Source organism: Ovis aries, chromosome 1 (genome assembly GCF_016772045.2).
Source record: "Ovis aries strain OAR_USU_Benz2616 breed Rambouillet chromosome 1, ARS-UI_Ramb_v3.0, whole genome shotgun sequence".
Taxonomy (NCBI): domain Eukaryota; kingdom Metazoa; phylum Chordata; class Mammalia; order Artiodactyla; family Bovidae; genus Ovis; species Ovis aries.
In genome coordinates this window covers 111,157,276-111,176,924 of record NC_056054.1, presented here as the reverse complement: position 1 = coordinate 111,176,924, position 19,649 = coordinate 111,157,276, and the positions used below count along the sequence as shown (strand labels likewise).

The 19,649-nt window shown below is 54.9% G+C and overlaps 1 protein-coding gene across 2 annotated transcripts in view; it reads right to left on the bottom strand.

The window, feature by feature from the left end:
- The window catches only part of LOC101118148 (sodium/potassium-transporting ATPase subunit alpha-2), a 25,113-nt gene extending 5,464 nt beyond the window's left edge, over window positions 1-19,649 (bottom strand). For both annotated transcript variants that reach the window (XM_060415182.1, XM_004002661.5), the window contains exons 1-18: window positions 19,532-19,649; window positions 14,235-14,339; window positions 13,991-14,050; window positions 12,366-12,569; window positions 11,551-11,664; window positions 11,167-11,301; window positions 10,361-10,478; window positions 8,123-8,391; window positions 7,050-7,248; window positions 6,815-6,924; window positions 6,553-6,687; window positions 5,300-5,489; window positions 5,009-5,184; window positions 1,771-1,907; window positions 1,173-1,323; window positions 927-1,095; window positions 542-696; window positions 150-273 (exon numbers count right to left, since the gene is read on the bottom strand). In XM_060415182.1, the coding sequence (XP_060271165.1) occupies window positions 150-273; window positions 542-696; window positions 927-1,095; window positions 1,173-1,323; window positions 1,771-1,907; window positions 5,009-5,184; window positions 5,300-5,489; window positions 6,553-6,687; window positions 6,815-6,924; window positions 7,050-7,248; window positions 8,123-8,391; window positions 10,361-10,478; window positions 11,167-11,301; window positions 11,551-11,664; window positions 12,366-12,569; window positions 13,991-14,050; window positions 14,235-14,339; window positions 19,532-19,543 (2,563 nt within the window). In that variant the 5' untranslated portion in view covers window positions 19,544-19,649. The remainder of the gene's footprint in view (window positions 1-149; window positions 274-541; window positions 697-926; window positions 1,096-1,172; window positions 1,324-1,770; window positions 1,908-5,008; window positions 5,185-5,299; window positions 5,490-6,552; window positions 6,688-6,814; window positions 6,925-7,049; window positions 7,249-8,122; window positions 8,392-10,360; window positions 10,479-11,166; window positions 11,302-11,550; window positions 11,665-12,365; window positions 12,570-13,990; window positions 14,051-14,234; window positions 14,340-19,531) is intronic.

The following is a 19,649-nucleotide window of genomic DNA, read 5'->3' as shown; positions in this document are numbered from 1 at the left end:
TGGAGCCAGCCCCTCTGGGCCAGAGATGGACATCCCTGAGCCTTGGGGAGGTGGCCCCTGTTCTGGAATTTTGCAGGGGGATCATCCCTTTAAAAGCCAGGAAAGGCATCCTCTTGGGGTTCCCTCCTGAACCCAGGGTCTGGCCGCACCGATCTGTCCATAGGCCATGCTGATGAGCCTCTCGTTCACCAGCTTGTCCGTCTGCGGATTTCGCGGCTGCCGCTTCATAATATCACTCTCAGCTGCCTCGTAGGCCAAGGAGATGGCAGGGACCTGTGCAAGGGGGCCGTGGGTGGGGGAGGGCATTTGAAGGGGGAGGGTGGGAGCAGAGGATGACCAGCAGTGAAGAATCTTTGACACAATTCACTTGGTAAGTTCCCCAAACCCTCTCATCCTCCAGGCCTGTGCTTCTCTTCTCGGCAACCCTCCCAGCCTGCTCGGGTGCCCCTGCTGCACCTCCTCTTCCCTCTGCTGCCTATCCCTACCCACTGCATCCCCACGACTGCCTTGCCCCATGACCTCCTTCAACCCCTGGCCTCACCATGTCAGTGCCCAGGTCAATGCAGAGGATGGTCACGGTGCCCAGAGGCAGGGGGATGTTGGCGATGATGAACAGCAGGAATGGGGTGATCTCGGGGATGTTACTGGTCAGGGTGTAGGCGATGGATTTCTTCAGGTTGTCAAAGATCAGGCGGCCTGTGGGGAGGTCCTGAGGGCTTCAGGGAGGCCAGAGGGACCCTGCCCATCCGTGGCTCCTGCAAGCAAGGCTGCCCGTCTTCCCAGTAGGGGGAGATCTTGTATTGGAGCTAAACCAGAAGGTGGATGCCTGAAATCCTAGTTGAGTCTGTAATTGAGGTAAAAGGCAGGGAAGCAGCTGTGCCAGCTCGGATATCCGGGGCGCCACCCCAGCCTGTGCAGTCCCTCACCCTCCTCCACGCCGGTGACGATGGAGGCAAAGTTGTCATCCAGCAGGATCATATCGGCGGCCTGCTTAGACACGTCGGAGCCGGCGATGCCCATGGCGATGCCGATGTCCGCCTTCTTCAGCGCTGGGGAGTCGTTCACCCCATCCCCCGTCACCGCCACAATGGCTCCCTGGGGAGAGGGTACAGCCAGAGCTGGGGGTGCAGCCCCTGCACGCGCCTGGCCCCGGCCCCTTCCCCAACACCCACCTGCCTCTGGCAGCCCTCCACGATGATGAGCTTCTGCTGAGGAGACGTCCGGGCAAAGACGATCTCCGTGTGGTTCTTGAGGATCTCGTCCAGCTGCTCTGACGTCATATCTTTCAGGTCAGAGCCGTGCACCACACACGCCTTGGCTTCTCTGGAGGCAGGGGCAGAGCCCACTGATTGCCTGGCGCCTGAGAGCGCCCCCTGCCCCTCCTCGCCACTGCAGGGACTCCCCCACAGCGTCAGTCCTCCTCTCCTTCTACAGCTCAGGGCCCTGCCTTTCCCACTTCTCTCTTAGAGGGGATGGTGCTCAGTCTTCCCCGTGTGGCATCATCGTGGTCATCTGCACAGTGTGCTAGGCCAGGTGCTGGTGACACGCATCTCGCTCCCATAGCAACCTGGCAGCGCAGAGACTACCCTCATCTTGTAGCTGAGGAAATGGAGGCTCAGGAAAGGAAAGTGATGTCTTCAAGGTTACACAGCACAGCCTGGCCACCCGCTCAGGACCAGGGAACCACAGGTTAGGACCAGAGAGCCCAGGATGCTCGAGCGTCCTGTGGGAGAGGCTGAGTTGATGGCGAGGGGTCCTGCAGAGCCTCACCTGGGGTTGACTTGGCTAACAGGAATGTTGAGCCGGGCGGCAATGTCCTCCACTGTCTCGTTGCCTTCTGAGATGATGCCCACACCTTTGGCAATGGCCTTGGCTGTGATGGGGTGGTCACCGGTCACCATGATCACCTGGCAGGAAGAAGAAAAGAGAAAAGGAAAGCAGCATTACGTTTATTTTCTCCTTTCATTCCTTCCCCAAAGTCTTCCAACTAGATAGTGGGGCTGGAAGTGGCCCCAGCCAAAATGACTGAACTGTGTGTGTTTGGGAGGGAGGGTGAGAGGGAGAGATGGCAGGTTATGTTCAGGAGATACAGAGAACGTTTGCCTAAATGCAGGAAAGCCTCTCTGATAGAGTAACGAGTTAATGAGGGTCCCCTGGAAGAGAAACCTCTAGGGTTGTTTAGGAGTTTGGATTTCATGGGATACGAGGTTGTCAGAGTTGGAAAGACTCTTGACAGCTCCTTCATTTCACTGATGAGGAACTAGAGGCTTCGGCCATTTGTTTTAGCCCCTTTGGTTGCAGCCCCTTCATTGCTGCAAGTTCCAGGAGCCAGGACGGATGTGGCTTTCTTACTGCTCAATGCGGCGGCTGCTGGCATCCCGACTGGACTGGGCAGGGATGGGAGGGGACCTCCTCTGTCCCTCCCTCTACCTTCCAACTCATGCTCCTCTGCCTCTGCCATCCCTTCACCAGGGGGTTCCCTGCCTCAACAGCGACAACGTTCATTGCTGCTGTTGCAGGATGGATGCAGTTGGATGGGGTGGGTGGTTAACATCTGAGAGGCTGGATAAGAGGCTTTTATAAGCATCAGGACATCAGAGCTGGCTTAGGACAGCATTTGCATGCGGGGGTTTTGGGGGTGAAGCCCACAGATCTGAGAAAGAAGCTTCTTCGGGCCCCACTGCCTTCTCTTCCATCCCCAAAGGCCATACGGGCCTCCCAACTGAAAGACAGAAGCATCTTTGCAGTCCTCACCTTCTTCACCCCTTGAGGGGTTTGGCGCTGTCCACCACCCTCTCCTTGAAGCCCTGTCCTCCCTTGGTAGGCATATTCCGGCTTTCCCAGAAACATCTCCCCTGGGCATCTTACAGACCCTTCCAATGTCAGGGCAAATAGAACTAGTTATCTATCCCACCACCCTCACTGAGCCTGCCCCTCTGCTCCCCACCTGAGATTCTATCCCTCTGTCCATCCAGTCCCTCTGTCTTCTGGATCTTCCTCGCCTCTCGATTTGAGTTTGCTCACCAAGTTCTCAAAACCTCTCTCAAGTGTTAACTCCTCCACCCCCTTTGTCGCTGCCCTCGTTTGGGCCGTTTCCTTGCCTGTGCACTGTGTTACCTTCTCACACTGTATCCCTGCCTCGAGGTCACTCTTCTCCAAGTGCGGCCCCTCCTCCATCTAGGTCTAGCCTCCTAGGAGCTAGCTCTGTCCTGTGATACCTGTGACTCGCAGTGGCTCGTGGGGTAAAGCCCAAGACTGGCATTTAAGCAAAGTCCTTCCAGCTGGCCCCTGCCCCGGCTCCAGTCTCCATCCCAGCCGCTCCTCGGCCACCCCCACGTGCCCTGAACAGCCCAGCCACGGCAGGGTACACACTGTTCCCTGCTCCTGCCTTCCGCTCCCTCCCTCCTTTCCAAATGCTCTTCACCCTTCGAAGACCAGATCAAATATCATGCCCTCTGTAAAACTGTCCAGTTCTCCAAGGTGGACTTAACTGCTCGCTGCTGCTCTGAGTTTCCCGGACGTGCCTTCCCAGGCCTGGCGACAGTTCTGATCATGGCAACTGGCTGCCTGGTGACAAGGGGAGCATGGGCTTTCCGGATGAGCTGGCCAGGCTTCCTCTAGCCAATCTCCCTCTTAATAGCAATTTTATTTTGGGAAAGCTACCTACCGCTCTGAGTCTCAGCTTTTTATTTTTAAATGGGAATAGTGATGCCTACAGACAAAAAGTGGTGGCAGGGTTCAGAAATCGCATATGTGTACATATATGCACACAAGTGCTTGAGTGTGATGGTTAAAAAATAGCAGATGCCTTGGTTCAAATCCCAGCTCTACCACTTACTAACTCTGAGGCCTTGGGCATGTTACTTTAAGCCTCAGTTTCCCTTCTGTAAAAAAAGGGAAAATAGTAGTGCCTACTTATAGGGTTGTAGTGAAGATCAAATGAGATCATACAGATTTGGTGCTTGGAATAGTGCCTGATGCATATTCTGGTGGTGGTTGCTGTTCAGTTGCTCAGCTGTGTTCAACTCTTTGTGACCCCATGGACTATAGCCCGCCAGGCTCTTCTGTCCATGGGTTTCTCCAGGCAAGAATACTGGAGCGGCTTGCCATTTCCTACTCCAGGGATCTTCCCAACCTAAGGTCAAACCCACGTCTCTTGAGTCACCTGCATTGGCAGGCAGATTCTTTACCACTGGCGCCAATATAAAGCCTCACAAAACAATGGGCTCTTTTTATTATTAGAGTATCTGCCCCTTAGCAGCTGCGCAAAGACCCTAGCTGTTGAAATTGTTCTGTGATTAATTTCAAGGCATCTTTCCTCCAGAGGGATCATGAGCTCTGGAGGCCAGGCACTGTATCTTGTTTGTTTTTGTAACTCCAGTGCCCCCGTTCAGCCCTCAACAGACAGACTTGAGTTGAACTGATTTGGGAGTAGGTGAGATGTTGAAAAAGGAAGAGCAAACGATGGCCTCAGAACTGGCAACTGGACAGGCTAAGAGTGGTAAAGAGCTGTATCTTGGAAACAAGAAAGTAACCAAAAGGGAAGGGGCTTTTTGTTTGTTGAACACCAGCACCTTCAATAGTGCCCGGTACATACTTGGTAAACAATAAATATTTGTTGAATGAAGCACACACGTAGCACAGAAGAGGGAGTGGTTGTTGAGAAGGCCTAATCTCATCCCAAACAGCTAGAGAGAGGGAGTGGGCAGTGCCTGGGAAGGGGAAAACAACCAGATCTCCAAAACAGGGGTGCCTGACCAGCTTGAAATCAGAGTGGAAGGAGCTGTGCCCCGGAGAGAGAGAGGATGGGCATGGGAGACTGGTTATTCTGAGCAGAAGGGCCAGAGTGAGAGTCTAAGGCAGGACTGAAACTTTCCTTGCAGATGGACAACTTCTCCTCTTGGTCAGTGGGAAGGAGGCCACCAGTGGTCGGGTCTCCCCAGGGCAGCAGCCCCCACGTCCCCTGGACCTTTGGTGTTTGGGAGGAGGGGCGAAGCAAGGCTGGTACCTTGATGCCTGCACTCCGGCACTTGCCCACAGCGTCGGGCACGGCAGCCCGTGGAGGGTCAATCATGGACATGAGCCCCACGAAGCAGAGCTTCTCGGTGGGAAAGTTCAGCTCATCCGTGTCGAACTTGAAGCCCCGAGGAAACTTTCCAGAGGGCAGATTCAGTTGACAGAAGCCTGAAGAGGGCAGATGGGAAGAGCGAGAGCAGGCTGGTGGTCACCTGGGTGTCCCCCGCGCCTCTCACCCCAGGGAGGCCTTCCTGAGCCCTGCTCCCTGCTGCTGTCCCCTCACCCAGGACGCGCTCCCCGAGCCCTCCCAGCTCCAGGTAGGCATTCTGGAAGGCGTCTTGCATCTCCTTGTCCAGAGGGATCTCCTTGCCCTGCACCAGGATGGAGGAGCAGCGGTCCAGGATGCGCTCAGGGGCCCCCTTCATCACCAGCACGTGGCTCTGGGGGCTGTCTTCTCGCTCATGGATGGACAGCTGGAGAGAGGACAGGCAGTTACAGAGGGGGCCAGACTTGTCTCAGAAGCTCCAGCGCCCAGCACGGGGCCTGGGAAAGAGCAGAGGATGGTAAAATTCCCTTAATAAAATACCCCCTGAGCCACTGACCACTGTCACCATAGGGAGAGGCCCTGTGTGTGCATGGGTGTTTGGACCTCATAGCCATAACCCTGTGACCTGCGGGTCACTTTCCCATAGGACATTTATCCACTCGGCAGATAGTTACTCTGATCACTTAGGACAGGCCCTGGGCTAGGGGCGAGGTGGCTCTATCATCACAGGTGACATCACGGGGGTCGTCACCATGTCCCATCACCATACTGGATTCAGGGGGCTTTAGCCATATGGCTTTTTAAATTGTATTTATTTCTTTATTGGCTGTGCTGGGTCTTCGTTGCTGCACAAGCTCTTTCTTCGGTTGCGGTGAGCAGGGTCTATTCTCTAGTTGCGGTGTGTCGGATTCTCATTGCCATGGCTTCTTGTGTGGAGCATGAGCTCTAAAGCACACGGGCTTCAGTAGTTTGCAGCTCTTGGGCTTTAGAGGGCGGGCTCAGTAGTTATGGTGCCTGGGCTTAGTTGCCTTGAGGCAAGTGGGATCTTCCCGGACCAGGGATTGAACCCGTGTCCCCTGAATTAGCAGGCAGATTTTTAACCACCGTACCACCAAGGAAGCCCCACCTCTATGGTTCTGAGGCTGCTGTCCTGGCATTTAACAGAGAGGGGCAGGCTGGGGGATACCCTAAAGATATTTCCAAAGTATGATTCAACTCAATGGAATGGAAGGGTTGGGCGACTGGAGCCAGAGGATGTGAAGAGTTGAGAGGGTGGCAGCTTATAGTAAAGAAACGAAGGTTTGGGAGCTGGGGACAGGAGGTGGTTGCAACCAGATGTCTGGTCATCCATGCTGCCGGGGGATGAGGCAGGGGTGTGAGGAGGTGACGCTTGGAGGGCCTCTCTCTGCCTATGGATTCCCCCTTGACTTTGTGTGCCCCCCCCTCACTCCCATCCCTTCCTCTCCCCCGATCCGGCATCCAAACCCCACCTGGTACTTATTGGTTGAGTTGAAAGGGATCTCGGCCACCTTAGGGTTTCTGTCCCTCATCTTCCTCACGGAGCCGCAGGACAGCTCAATGCACTTGAGGAGAGCTGACTCGGAGGCATCACCTGCTGTGTCCCGCTGTCAACGAGCAGAACTCAGCGTCATGGTGGAGGACGGAGCACGCCATCCTCTGGGCAGCCGCAGGGTGTGAAAGGGGAAGCTTTGTGTCAGGAAAGGGGGTAGACTGTGGGGACCCCCACCTTACCTTAGACACAGAGATGTTTTCCTGCCCTGCCTTGAACACAGCACGGTTGCAGAGACCAGCAATCCGGGATAGGGCGGTCCACGTCGGGGATCGTTTGTCAAAAGTGGCCCCTGGGAGGAAAGGAGGGAGAAGAAGGAGGTTGGCTCCCCTTTAGAGCCCTTATCTCATCCCACCCGCCCTGCCAACCCCGGTGCTCCGAACATTCCCCCCCGCTCTGGGTAGAGCGCCCAGTCACCAGACTGATCTTCCGTGGTGTCGGCCTCATGGATCTGATTGTCGAACCACATGTGGGCGACGGTCATGCGGTTCTGGGTGAGGGTACCGGTCTTGTCGGAGCAGATGGTGGAGGTGGAGCCCAGGGTCTCCACCGCCTCCAGGTTCTTCACCAGGCAGTTCTTCCGGGCCATGCGCTTGGCCGTCAGGGTCAGGCACACCTGGTAGAGAGAGTAGGCAGTAAAAAGGGCTCCACCTGGAGCTGGAGATGACCTTGTTCTTACCCCAGACCATGGCTCTGTCCCTCCTCTCTTGATCCTACTCCACGAACATGGAGAGGGACCTAGGTGTAAGTCGTGAATGTGTTCCACTTTAGACGTGTTGAGCTGAGATCATGAGTGTATATTTAGGTGAAATGTCCAGTAAGGAGTTGCAGATATTTGGTCAGAGCAGGGTGTAGGTATGTGCGAGTCATCAACATGGAACAGGCACCAGGAACTGGGAGGAGAAGAGCTCACTCGGGTGCATTAGGAGATGAACAGAGCACTGAGGCCTGACGACCAGTGAGGGGCGGGGAGGAGGAGACGCTGCAGGGAACAGGGGCGAGGAGAACCAGGGCGGCAACCTGTCGCAGCCATCCGCGAAGGAGAGAATGCTAGGAAGGTGGGCAGCAGTATCCATTTCAGCAGCAGAGTGAAGGATGGGAGCTGAGGAAAGGTCACTGGATTTGCTAGTCAGTGACTGGTGACCTTTGAGAGAGGCTTGACAGGTGGGTTGGCCAGGACGAGCTCCAGATGGCAGTGGAGAGATGACTAATATGAGGGTTGTGAGGAAAGGTGACTAGCAAGAGCTCCGGGAGAGAAACTGAGCACTAAGACACAGCCCAACCTGAGACTTTTCCTACTCAAACCCTGAGCCAGGTACTAAAGTGGACTTTTTCAGACCCACATTCCAAGCCATGTAGTAATGAGAAATCGAATGTGTGATTGTAGGGGCTGGAAGTGAAAAAACTGCAGAAGAGCTATAAGCCTCTCTTGCTTTTGAGGCACAGGAGCAGAGCCCTCCCCGGGTAGCCCCTCAACCTGACCCACTCACGGTGACAGTGGCCAGCAGGCCCTCGGGCACGTTGGCCACAATGATGCCGATAAGGAAGATGACCGCCTCCAGCCAGCTGTAGCCCAGGATGAGGGACAGCACGAAGAAGGAGACCCCCAGGAACACGGCCACCCCTGTGATCAGCTGGATGAAGTGCTCAATCTCCATGGCTATGGGCGTCCGCCCGACCTCCAGGCCCGAGGCCAGAGTGGCTATACGGCCCATCACCGTCCGGTCACCCGTGGCGATCACGATGCCCCTGGCAGTGCCTGCAACACAGGAAGGGACACCAGGTCGGGTACCCTGGGGATCCTAGGAACTGAAGTCCCTTCCTGCTTCCTGGGAAAGGAAAACCAGCACAGCGTGCATGAGCCAAGGACTCCCATCCTGGAGGGTGCCTCCAGGAGACTACCTCCCTTGGCTTCCTGTCCCAGGACAGATGGCCAATCCCAGCACTCAGTGCAACAGCGCGCCAGTCTCTCTTATACGTACTTGCACCTGGGGCAGAGGCGGGGGGCGAATCCTTGCAAACAAACTTAAAGTTCACACTGAGGAGATTCAGTAAATGAAAGAAAAGTATTGCCTGTGGCTATTTCAGTAAAATCAACCTCATCTCTAAGATCTTGTGTGTGCTTAGTCGTATCTGACTCTGTGACCCCATGGACTGTCACCCACCAGGCTTCTCTGTCCATGGGATTTCCCAGGAAAGAATACTGGAGTGAGTTGCCATTTCCTTCTCTAGGGGATCTTCCTGACCCAAGGATCAAACCCACATCTCTTGCTTCTCTCGCATTGGCAGGTAGGTTCTTTACCACTGCCACCTGGGAAGCCCTAATCTCACACTTGTTTTCATTTAAAAACATAACAATATTTTTGAATACATATATTGTGTTCATAAGTAAATTCGTAAGTAAAGCACTTATGGATTTTCCCTGTTGGCCTAAGTGTTGTTTCTCGACACTAGGTACAAATCTCTCTAGAAGAAGCTAGGCAACCACTGGCTCTTAGGTAGACATTCCAGGGGTACTCAGGGGAGGAAGTGCACTGTTGCGGAAAGAGCATGCATCGGAACCAGCCAAACCCGGGTTTGCATCCTTGTGTGAATTCCTTCCTACTCATTTTAATAATGAAATGAGACAGTGCTGTGATACACCTAACGCAGCGTCTGGCACACTGTAGGCACTCCAAAAACATTAGTTCCATTCATTTCCTCTCCTCTCTCCAAAGTCAGGTCAGGGTAATCAGTGGCATGTTTTACGAGCCATTTTTATCAATTGTGGGAAATGCAGAGCAACTTTCAGAATGTCAGGACATTAAAACTTTAAGAAACAATGTGTGGTGATATTTTTTGCTGTGAATCCAAATGCTGAAGGAAGGGAAGAGCCCAGAGAAACAGAACACACTGAAGGCGAATGAGATACAAGAAGGGAGAGGTCTGTGGGGGGTGGGGGAGGGGGATACAAGGCCTGTTTGACCCGCTTTCTGAGGCTCATCGTCTAGTCAGACACTTCCTCCAACCAGCTCGAGTCAGCCCCCGACACTGCTCACAACAGTGAGGGTAGGGTTTCGGGTGGGCCGGTACTCCAGCCACTCAGCAGTGACAGCTCTGGGGCCTCTTCCTGGCCTTTGGTCATCTCTAGAAGCCAGAGCTGAGGGCCCGCCGGGCAGCCTGTGCATGGCCAACAGTTCCTTTGGTGAAGCCCAGGCCTGGAGGCAGCCTTAGGAAAGGCCCGAGTGTTCACCTGGGCCGGGTGCTTTCTTACCCCTTCCCCAGTCTGGGTGCTGGTCAAGCAAGGGTCAGGAGATGAAGCAACTGGTCCTGGAACCAGGAGTGAAGGGGGCCATCAGTCTGGGGGATGTGTGTGTGTATGTGTGTGTGTATGTGTGTGTGTATGTGTGTGTGTGTGTGTGTGTGTGCACACGCACACGCGCATAGTGGTCTTGACTCATATCTGAAGGCTTGGGAACCCGCTCTGTCCTGGGGTGGACAGAACAGAGCTCTTACTGTGGGAGGTAACTATTCCATAGGCTCACACTGCCCCAGCTGATTTGCTGCCCTCTGGAGAGATTATCCCTGTAACACTCAGGGTTCTAGCCCCTTTGATTCCCTTCTCCATAGCCAGGCTCCTGACAAGCAAGCATGGCCACAGCCCCCAGTCCTGCCTGGGGACCCAGGATTCAGGCTCCTCCCACAGCTGCTGCTGGAAGCAGGGGCTCCTCACCAGGCTGATCTCTCACCTTCCACACAGTTGGTAGAGAAGAAACAGATATTGCGGGTCTCCAGGGGATTCTCGTGGGTGAACTCGGGGGAGCGGGTCTGGGGTTCTGACTCGCCTGTCAGGGAGGAGTTGTCCACCTGAGGAGGAAGGCAGTGTGGGGTCATCAGATGGGCAGACACGCTCGTGCCCACACAGCTGCGTCCTGACTCCAGCCACACTCAGGCGCCCTGACACTGGAGACAGAATCACACTTGCCCTCATCACATACTTATAGTGTTACTCAGCTATTGTCCCTGCTCTGGTTTGGAATCTGGGCTCACTGACTTCTTCTGTGACCTTGGGCTGGTTACTTAACCAACGGTGCTTCTGATTTACTCTTCTTTAAGTGGGGCACGGAAGCAGAATGTCTGCGCTGCACAACTACAGGGGGCGCCACCAACTCTGTAGTCTGTGAAAACGGCACAGTCTAGGGTTGTGTGGGGCATGACTTGTGTGACCACGCGCAACCTCCCTGGGTGATGACACCATTCTGGCAGAGTTAAATTAGATAGCCTGTGTGAATGTCTATAAAGCATCTGACACATAATAATACTCAATAAATTGTTGCTATGAAGTGAATATCAAGGAAACTCAAAGAACCACCCAGGGTGCAGAGCATTCATGGCACACAGCTCTAGTATAAGACAAGGTGGGTCTGGGCAGCGTGGGGCAGGTGTTGACAGCTGGACCTGAGTCTCCCGGACTTGAAGCCCTGAGCTGGCCCCTCGCAGCCTTAGACAGCTTGCTGTTTAGGCTCAGCCAGTGGCTGTGACGCGGCGCCCTCACCTTGCAGCCGTGAGAAGAGACGATCCGGAGGTCCGCGGGTACGCGGTCTCCACCCTTCACCTCCACCAGGTCTCCCACCACCACCTCCTCCGCGTTGATCTGCATCTTCTCTCCTTCTCGCACCACCAGGGCTTGCTGCGGGGAAGCTGTGCACATCTCTACCCCGACCTTTCTCTTGCACTGGTCTCCCCCCGCACCTCCAACCCCACCAAGGAGAAGGACACACCTGGCACCCTTAGCAACAAGATAGGCCCCAGTGTGGAGAACTGGAGGGTCTTTTCTGCCCAAGCCTCCTTCTCTGAGCACGAGGAGTTGAGAAGAGCTAAGCCAGACTCTCCCAGAAACCTTACGCCCCAGCCGACAGCCCAGCCCACAGCCGTCTACCTGAGGCACCATGTTCTTGAAGGAATCCATGATCTTGGAACTCTTGGCCTCCTGGTAGTAGGAGAAGCAGCCGGTGACGATGACCACAGCTGCCAGCACCACGCCCAGGTACAGCTGGTGAGGAGAAAGGCTTTGAGGGACCTGACTTTGCCCAGCCCTGGAGGGCCAGCTGCCACTCAGGGTGAGAGTTCAGGGCCGCTTTTGTTCGTGTCTGGAAGTGAGAGTAGAGGAAGAAAGTCCTTCTCTCCCATCCCCCCTCCACCTGCTGATCCCCAGCCACCTAAGACTAGAGGGGATGGGGAAATTGTAGGGAGTTCCCAGAACGAGGACTTCTCGAGAGAGGAAAGACCTGGGGGTGCAGACAAGTCCACTAAAGTGTGAAGAACAGGGAGGGGCTGTCTCCACCATGGGTGCCTGCATTGGAGGGGCTGTTTCTAGATGTGTATAGAAGGCTTCCTGGTCGCTGAAACGGTCAAGAATCCACCTGAAGGTCAGGAGACCTAGGTTTGATCTCTGGGTCAGGAAGATCCCCTGGAGGAGGTCCCAGCCACCCACTCCAGTAGTTTTTCCTGGAGAATCCCATGGACAGAGGAGTCTGGCAGGCTACAGTCCATAGGGTCACAGAGTCAGACATGACTGAGCAATTAACACTTTCACTTTCAGAAGCCTTACCCCTTTTCAGTCCAAAGAGCTGAAGGGCTGTGGGATTGTACAAGAGGTCTTGCTCCCTGCCTCCCCCCGACCCACTGTACTGAAGATTTAGGGCTAGAGGACAGAGTCATAGGCTGGTTCAGGGGTCAGGTGTGCTGGCTTACATTGTCGTTGGACGGCTCATCTTCCATGGCAGCCTGGATGCCGAAGGCCAGGAAGCAGAGGATGGCCCCAATCCACAGCAGGATGGAGAAGCCCCCGAAAAGCTGACGACAGAACTTGACCCACTCAGGGGTGGTCGGGGGTGGGGTGAGGGCATTGGGTCCATCCCGAGCCAGAATGTCCTGGGCCCGCTGGTTGGTGAGGCCCTGGGGGAGGTGAGGAAAGGTGAGGAAGCTGAGTGTGCTCACATCCAGAACCAACCTGGCCCTTCACCATTTCCCGCCAGGAACCTCACAGGGGCATAATGTCCAGGTGGAGGGAAAACTCCCACCTGGTTGGAAGAGGTGGGGGGGGGCATCAGGAGAGGCCACATGGAGGAGGTGGCATTTGCAATGGGTGTTGGAGGTTTTGAAGGCTGAGGATATGGGCTGTGGCTCCGCCAACTCTGGTTAACCTTGGGTTGAGACATATTTTGGTCAGGGGCCCAGTAATCTCCTCTGGAGGCAGCCTGGATAAGGCTCTCTGAAAAGACATCTCACTTGGCCCTCTCCCCGCCCCCCACCCTGCCTCATCTCTCTCTTCCTTCTGATTTCCCCCTTCACCAAGGATTCAAGCAGGTCCTACACTGTTGACCGTCAATGTCACAGAGCCTCGGTCACCACTCACCACTTTCCCCAGAAAGCTTCACCTGGCCCTGTACCCTGAGCCCGAGGCTGGCCCAGACACCCCTCTCTGGTCCCCTTGTATCCCAGGCATGATTCTGGGGCTGCACTCACCACAAGGCACTGGATGCTAGACTTTGAGCTCCTTGAAGGCAGAAGCCACTTCTTGACAATTTTTCTATCTGTCCTCTTTCTTATTCAATAAATGTGTACTGAGCACCTACACGTCGGGCAATAGGGTCAGAGCTGGGGCTCCAGGGATGGACAAGACCCACAAGTCCCTGCCCTGTGAAGCTGATGGTCTCACGAGGGGATACATGATAAACAGACATTACTGCCCGATAGTGAAAAATGTTTTTCTAAAAAATAAGGTAAGGTAAAGGAAGGGGGCATAGAATTTTCAGAAAGGCAGTCAGGGGAGGCCTACATTTTTGATGAATGACTTACTACTTTTCAAAATGATGGGCTTGGTAATGTGACTGTGCCATCAACTATTGGCGTAATCGTGGGAAGTTACTCTCCCCGAGTGTCCTTGCTTTATTGAACAGGGCTCCACACCTGGCTTGTTGTAAGCATCAGGAAAGCAGGTAATCCTACCCCAGTGCTACGCGCATAGTGGGCGCCCGGTGCTCTACTGTGATAGCAGTCCTGGGTTCCCTCCCTGCTACAGCTCTGTCGGTTCCACGAGAGAAGGTGTCGCTGAGCTGCTGCCCAGAGGCCTCCGGGGCCTTGGGGTGTACGGAGCCCTGGCTTCCAGGCAGCCAGGGAAGGAGCTACAGACTAAGAAGCAGAGGGTCACTTCCTAGTTGTGGCTCTGCCGCCGACTAGTCCCTCATCTCTGGGCTTCAGTTTCCTTAGCCGTGGAGGGTTGGATTTGAATTTTAAAGCTCCGTTTTCCCTGAGGCTCTCTCAGGGAAAAGGTTCTCTCACCTCTTTGGTGCTTCCCCAGACACCCCTTCACTGACCTTGGACAGATCCACTTGGTACTTGCGGCCCAGCTCATCCAAGGACAGCTTGTGGTCATCCTGGGGAAGGGAAAGCAAGTTGCTTTGGGGAAGAAGGCTGAGCGTGTCTAGAATGCATCTGAGGGCACTCGGAGCACAGCAGGGGAGCAAGGAGCATGCGAGGCTGGGTGCAGGCATCCAGGAGTGCACGGGCTGCGGGGGCAGCTCTCCCAGCCACGGCCTGGCAGGGTAGGCTGGGGCTCACCATGGCCACCTCCTTCTTCAGCTCATCCAGCTCCTTCTCTTTCTGTTTCTTCTTGCCGCCCCCATTTTCCGCAGTGGTGGCCGCAGGCGAGTACTCACGGCCGGCCTGCAGGAGGAAGGGAGGACCTGGAGAGTCAGGGAGGCTGGAGCTTCCATTCCCACTGAAGGACTGGGAGCCCAGGCACTGCGAGTGGAGGCCAGTGGGTTCAAAGTCAGTGTCATCCCAGGGGAGGAGGAGGGTGCAGGGTGGCAGGGACCCCAGGCCCTCTGTGTGCAAACTGTTGGCAGAGTCCTGGGGCTCTATGTTTGAACTTTAGGAAAGGCCGAGGGGCTCAGGACTCAGGAGCCCACCCTTAGCTGTTTAGTAGCTGGGCTTCTGCTCAGATTTTGTTTGTCTAAAGAACCTTGCTCTTAAAGTAAAATAAACAAAAAGCTTAAAAACCACCATCCTACACTATTTGGAGTTCTGGAAGGGACTGGCTAGGGGGGGGTTCATCGAGGGGGTAGAAGCACCCTGTGGGAATGTCTTTGTCTCAACATGTGACTGCTTGACTCAGAGGGGAGAAGAGAGAGTTAGGAATCTGGGGGTAGGAGTCTTTGGGGAGTCAGGGATCAGGGCACGGAAGTGTCTAGAGGAGGAGGGGAGCCCTAGGGTCTGGTGGTGGAGTGTGGAAATGATGGGCAGGGCTCACAGACTGAGAAATCAGTAGCTGGAGGGTCAGTGCCTCCAGGAAATGGGCACTCAGAGGGTCCTGTTGGGCAGGCCTGCCTGTAATGGGGTAAAAGGCAGTTCACAGGACATGAAGCCTCAGTGCATAACTTGGTGAGGAGGGGACCAGGCCCTATTTGTCTAAATAGATAAGAGATCGTCTCTGAGGATAAATCTGAAACTGAAGATGCGTGGGACTCCTAGGTCCAGACATTCCTGGGTCCTCTGGTGAAGCCAGGTGGACATTCTAACTGGAGTTTCCCAAGGTCCCCATTTCCCCCTCCTCTTACGGGTCGGTGGGCTCCTCACCGCCCCCAGGCTTCCAGGGTCTCAGAGGGGACTTTGTGGGGAGAGGGTGAGGAAGCTCTCCTTCCAAGGGGTCTTGGGCGATAGAACAGGAGGGGCTGAGGAGGGCTTGGGGTGGCGTAGCCAGTGCCTGCTCGTTCCCTCTTCCCTAGGCTCCTTTCCCAACTCCTTCAGGCTGTGGCATCCTTGTTGCCGAGGCGCTGCTCAGGTGCTGTCCTGCGCCTCTACTTACCCTGAATCCCAAGTGCCAGGCCAAGGCTTCAGGGATTAGTGTTTCTATAGAAACACTCCTCTCTTTCCCATAAAGAGAGGATACCTGGGTGGGATTTACATCAAGGGCTTTGTCCCCCCACCGCCACCCCGCTTTTTTTTTTCAAGATAATGCTCTAAGAAAAAAAAAAGACCTTTTCTTTTAGAGCAGTTTTAGGTTGACAGCAAAGCTGAGCAGAAATTACAGGTTCCCATATATCTCCTGCCCCCACGTGCATGGCCTCCCCTACCATCAACACCTGGCACCGGTGGTACATTGTTACAATGGATGAACCTACATGGATATATCACTATCACTCGAAGTCCATAGTTTACATTAGGGTTCATTCTGTGGGTTTGGATGAATGTGCAGTGACATATGGGGTTCCCTGGCGGCTCAGAAGGCAAAGAATCCGCCTGCAATTCTTTACCATTGAACCTGGCATGGATCCTTGGGTTGGGAAGATCCCCTGGAGAAGGGAAAGGCTACCCACTCCAGTATTTTTGCCTGGAGAATTCTATGGACAGAGGAGCCTGGTGGGCTACAGTCTACAGGGTCACAAAGAGTTGGACACAATTGAGCGACTAACATGTTCACTATAATGACATATATCCACTATTATAGTATATAGAGTAGTTTTACTGCCCTAGAAATCCATTGTGCTCAAGGGTAATACAATTTTTTTTCCCATCAAAGAGGAGCAATCCAAGGAATGTGACAGCTGCCCTGATCACAAAAGATCATGCATCTAGCACCTAGATTCCAGCACTAGAAGAGACAGAAGTCTGACCAGTGACATCAGGAGCTGGGATGGGGGCAGTGCAGTGAGAGATGGACACCGTTATCGCCCAGATAACGCATAATGATCTATTTAGAAGGTCCGTCTAGTCAAGGCTATGGTTTTTCCTGTGGTCATGTATGGATGTGAGAGTTGGACTGTGAAGAAAGCTGAGCACCGAAGAATTGATGCTTTTGAGCTGTGGTGTTGGAGAAGACTCTTGAGAGTCCCTTGGACTGCAAGGAGATCCAACCAGTCCATTCTGAAGGAGATCAGCCCTGGGATTTCTTTGGAAGGAAAGATGCTAAAGCTGAAACTCCAGTACTTTGGCCACCTCATGCAAAGAGTTGACTCATTGGAAAAGACTCTGATGCTGGGAGGGATTGCGGGCAGGAGGAAAAGGGGACGACAGAGGATGAGATGGCTGGATGGCATCACTGACTCGATAAATGTGAGTCTGAGTGAACTCTGGGAGTTGGTGATGGACAGGGAGGCCTGGCGTGCTGTGATTCGTGGGGTCGTAAAGAGTTGGACACGACTGAGCGACTGAACTGAACTGAACTGAACTGAGCTCTCCTAGGCTGTGTTGCTCAGAATGCTCTTCTCAGCAAAGATGACCAGTAAATCTTGCATTTGTTTTCATGTGAAGCATCTACGAATCAGGGCTATTTTTGGCGTCCTGAAGGTTGTCTTCCTGGGGAGACTGAAGCAACTCAACAGAACGAGTGGGGAAGGGTTGTGAGTGATACCTCTCCTTTCCCCAGTGACTTAGGGGGACTCATTTACTTGACTGTTTTGAAAAGTCCTGGATTCACCAATCTAATTCTTTGGATCCTGTCCTTGGTGGGACAGGGCTGAGAATGATTAAAAAGCACTGAAGAGCCAAGAGGCAAGAGACGAGGCTAAACAAGCTTCTCTGTGACCCTCTGCAGCTCCTAGGGTAGGATAAGGCCTGAGCATGCACAGAGGATCAGGCTACGACTAGGGGCCAAGGAGCAGAGCCCAGAGAATTTCTGCATACTTAGATATGAAATAAAGTTGTGTGAAAATTGGAATCAAAGGTATGGCTTTAAAAATTTGCCAGCCCACACATGCATGTCTGGCATGTACAGATGGTGGCTGAACAGCAACCCCTAAGCGCCCACCCTGCTCTCTTGCAGGCAGTCACAGGGCTGGGGACACACTGCCCTGTCCCCTCTCCCATCCTGGCAGAGATCTCAGTCTCTGCAGCCAGGAGCCTGTGGAGATCTGGGGCCAGAGGACTGCTCAGGCAAGAAAGAAAGAGAGGAAGCGAGGACCACCCCCCCCCTTTCTCCCTCCTCCATCCACAAGTCCACAAGTCCCCCTCTCTGGACCTTGAATGCTGAAGGAGAACAGAGAGTTCTTTTTGAGAGAGCCCAGGGCCGGGACACAGTGGGGGCAGCTGGAAATCAGCCATCGCTCCCCCCACCGCTGCCCTTCGGTGGCAGCTGGAGCAGGCTCCCTCCCCACTCGGCTGTCCCTTCCCCCAACTCCCACGCTGCCCTTTGAGGCCACAGGGGGAGGCGGTAACAGTGAGCTCTTGCTCTGCAGGGAGAAGGGGGATGTGGATGGGGGTGCCTTCCCTCTTCGGGGGTCTCAAGGCTGGTTGAACTCCAAGCTCCAAGCCCTAAGGGGCCCCAGCCTCAGTCTGAACAGAACCAGACCTACTCCCTGGCTTGCTACTGGGGGTGGATGGGAGAGAATTCGTGGGCGCTGGGGGAGAAGCGCAGGCCCCTGAAGAAGTCAAGGTCAAATCGCTTCTCAAGCAGGACTTCTTGAGCTGGGTCCACCCTGTGCTAAGGCAGAGGAGAGGAGAGGTCAGAGGTCCTGCGCCTCAGCTGGGGACTCCTGCTTCCTGAGGAAACCAAAGACGTCAAGGTGCAGCTGAAAGTCCCCAGACAGTGCATCTTCCCACGGCTGTGAGCTCTTCCTCTGTGAAGCCCACACGTCAGAGACAGCTCTTCACAGACCCTCACGTGCCTTCACACGGTGACATCTATGCCTATTCACGTCTGAAGGCCTGCACGTTTGCAAAATTGTCTCCTGGGACACAAACACAGGTGCTCACCCAGGAATATCTGTATCAGCCGCAGTCTATGGAGAACGCATGAGTCACCAACACACACACACACACACACACACACACACACACCCCAGTTCTATTTATAGCTCCCACCCCAGCTCAGGAACCCTGGTGTCCAAGCTCAGAGTTTTCCCAGCTGCTAAACTTAGTGTGATACAATGTCCTTGCCTGACCCTCCCAGCCCCAGAGATGCCCCCACAGTTCCCGCTGGCACCGTCTTTCCTCAGCACCCTCCCAGCCCTGTCGTTCCCCAGACCCTCTCCCTCCCTGCTGTCTTTGGCCAGCATTCCACAAAAGGAAAGCCACCAGGCGAAGGACGTAAAGAGACTGGGTCCCTTTTCTCCATATGGAAATTTCATTTCTAAGAATTCAAAGCCCTGGCCCTGCCCCCCTCTGCCTTGGTGGTTGTTAATCTTCCCCTTGGCACAGAATGCCACAGGCTGGGGTGGACTGAGGGGGGTGCCGGCAGCTCTCACCGGCCTCTGGGAAAGTCCTCGAAGTGCGAAGTACGTGGCTTGGAGCTGGAGGACAATGCTGCCTGGGACGCCCAGGGGTGCTGGACGGGGGGCGGGGGGGGGGGGCTCAGGGCACATTTGCTTTCCTCCACACACTCCTCCCAGCTGTCCTGGGAGCTCAGGGCCCCTGGAGCTGGTGTGCACAACTGCTTGGTGACTCAGGAGTGGACGGCCCCTGTGCCTCTCTCCCACCTCACCTTGGACCCCCATCCCCCAGGCTGAGACTCCCAGAGGAACAGATACCTCCGGGGGGGGGGGTGAAGGTGGGGAGGATTGACAGTACCACGGATCCCTGGGAGGCGCCGCGGCGAGAGAGGAGGAATGGTGGGGATGTGATGGTGGTGGGGAGGCGCAGGGACAGACGAGGGCTGGGAGGAGGGAGCGCTGGAGGAGATGCGGGGCTGGGCTGCGGGCTGCTGCCGCGGAGGAGGAGGAGAGCGCAGTGCTCGGGTGGTGAACGCTGCGGGTCTGTACATAGAGCCATAGCTGGAAGACTCTTCCTTTCAAGTTCAAACCAGCCCTCTGCTCCTCCCTCCACATCCCATCCTGACCTCATCCTTTCCCTCCAGCCTCCCTCACATCCAGAGAGCCCTACGGCTCCCTCCAGCGTGACCCCTGCTCTTTGGAGATACTCACCCCGCGGCCCATCTTGGGGCAGAGTGGCTGAGGAACCTAGACGGGAGAGGTCGCCAGGAGGAACCCAAGCCCAGATCACCAGTCTGGGGCAGTGGCCAGAGGCCCCGGCAGACAGACC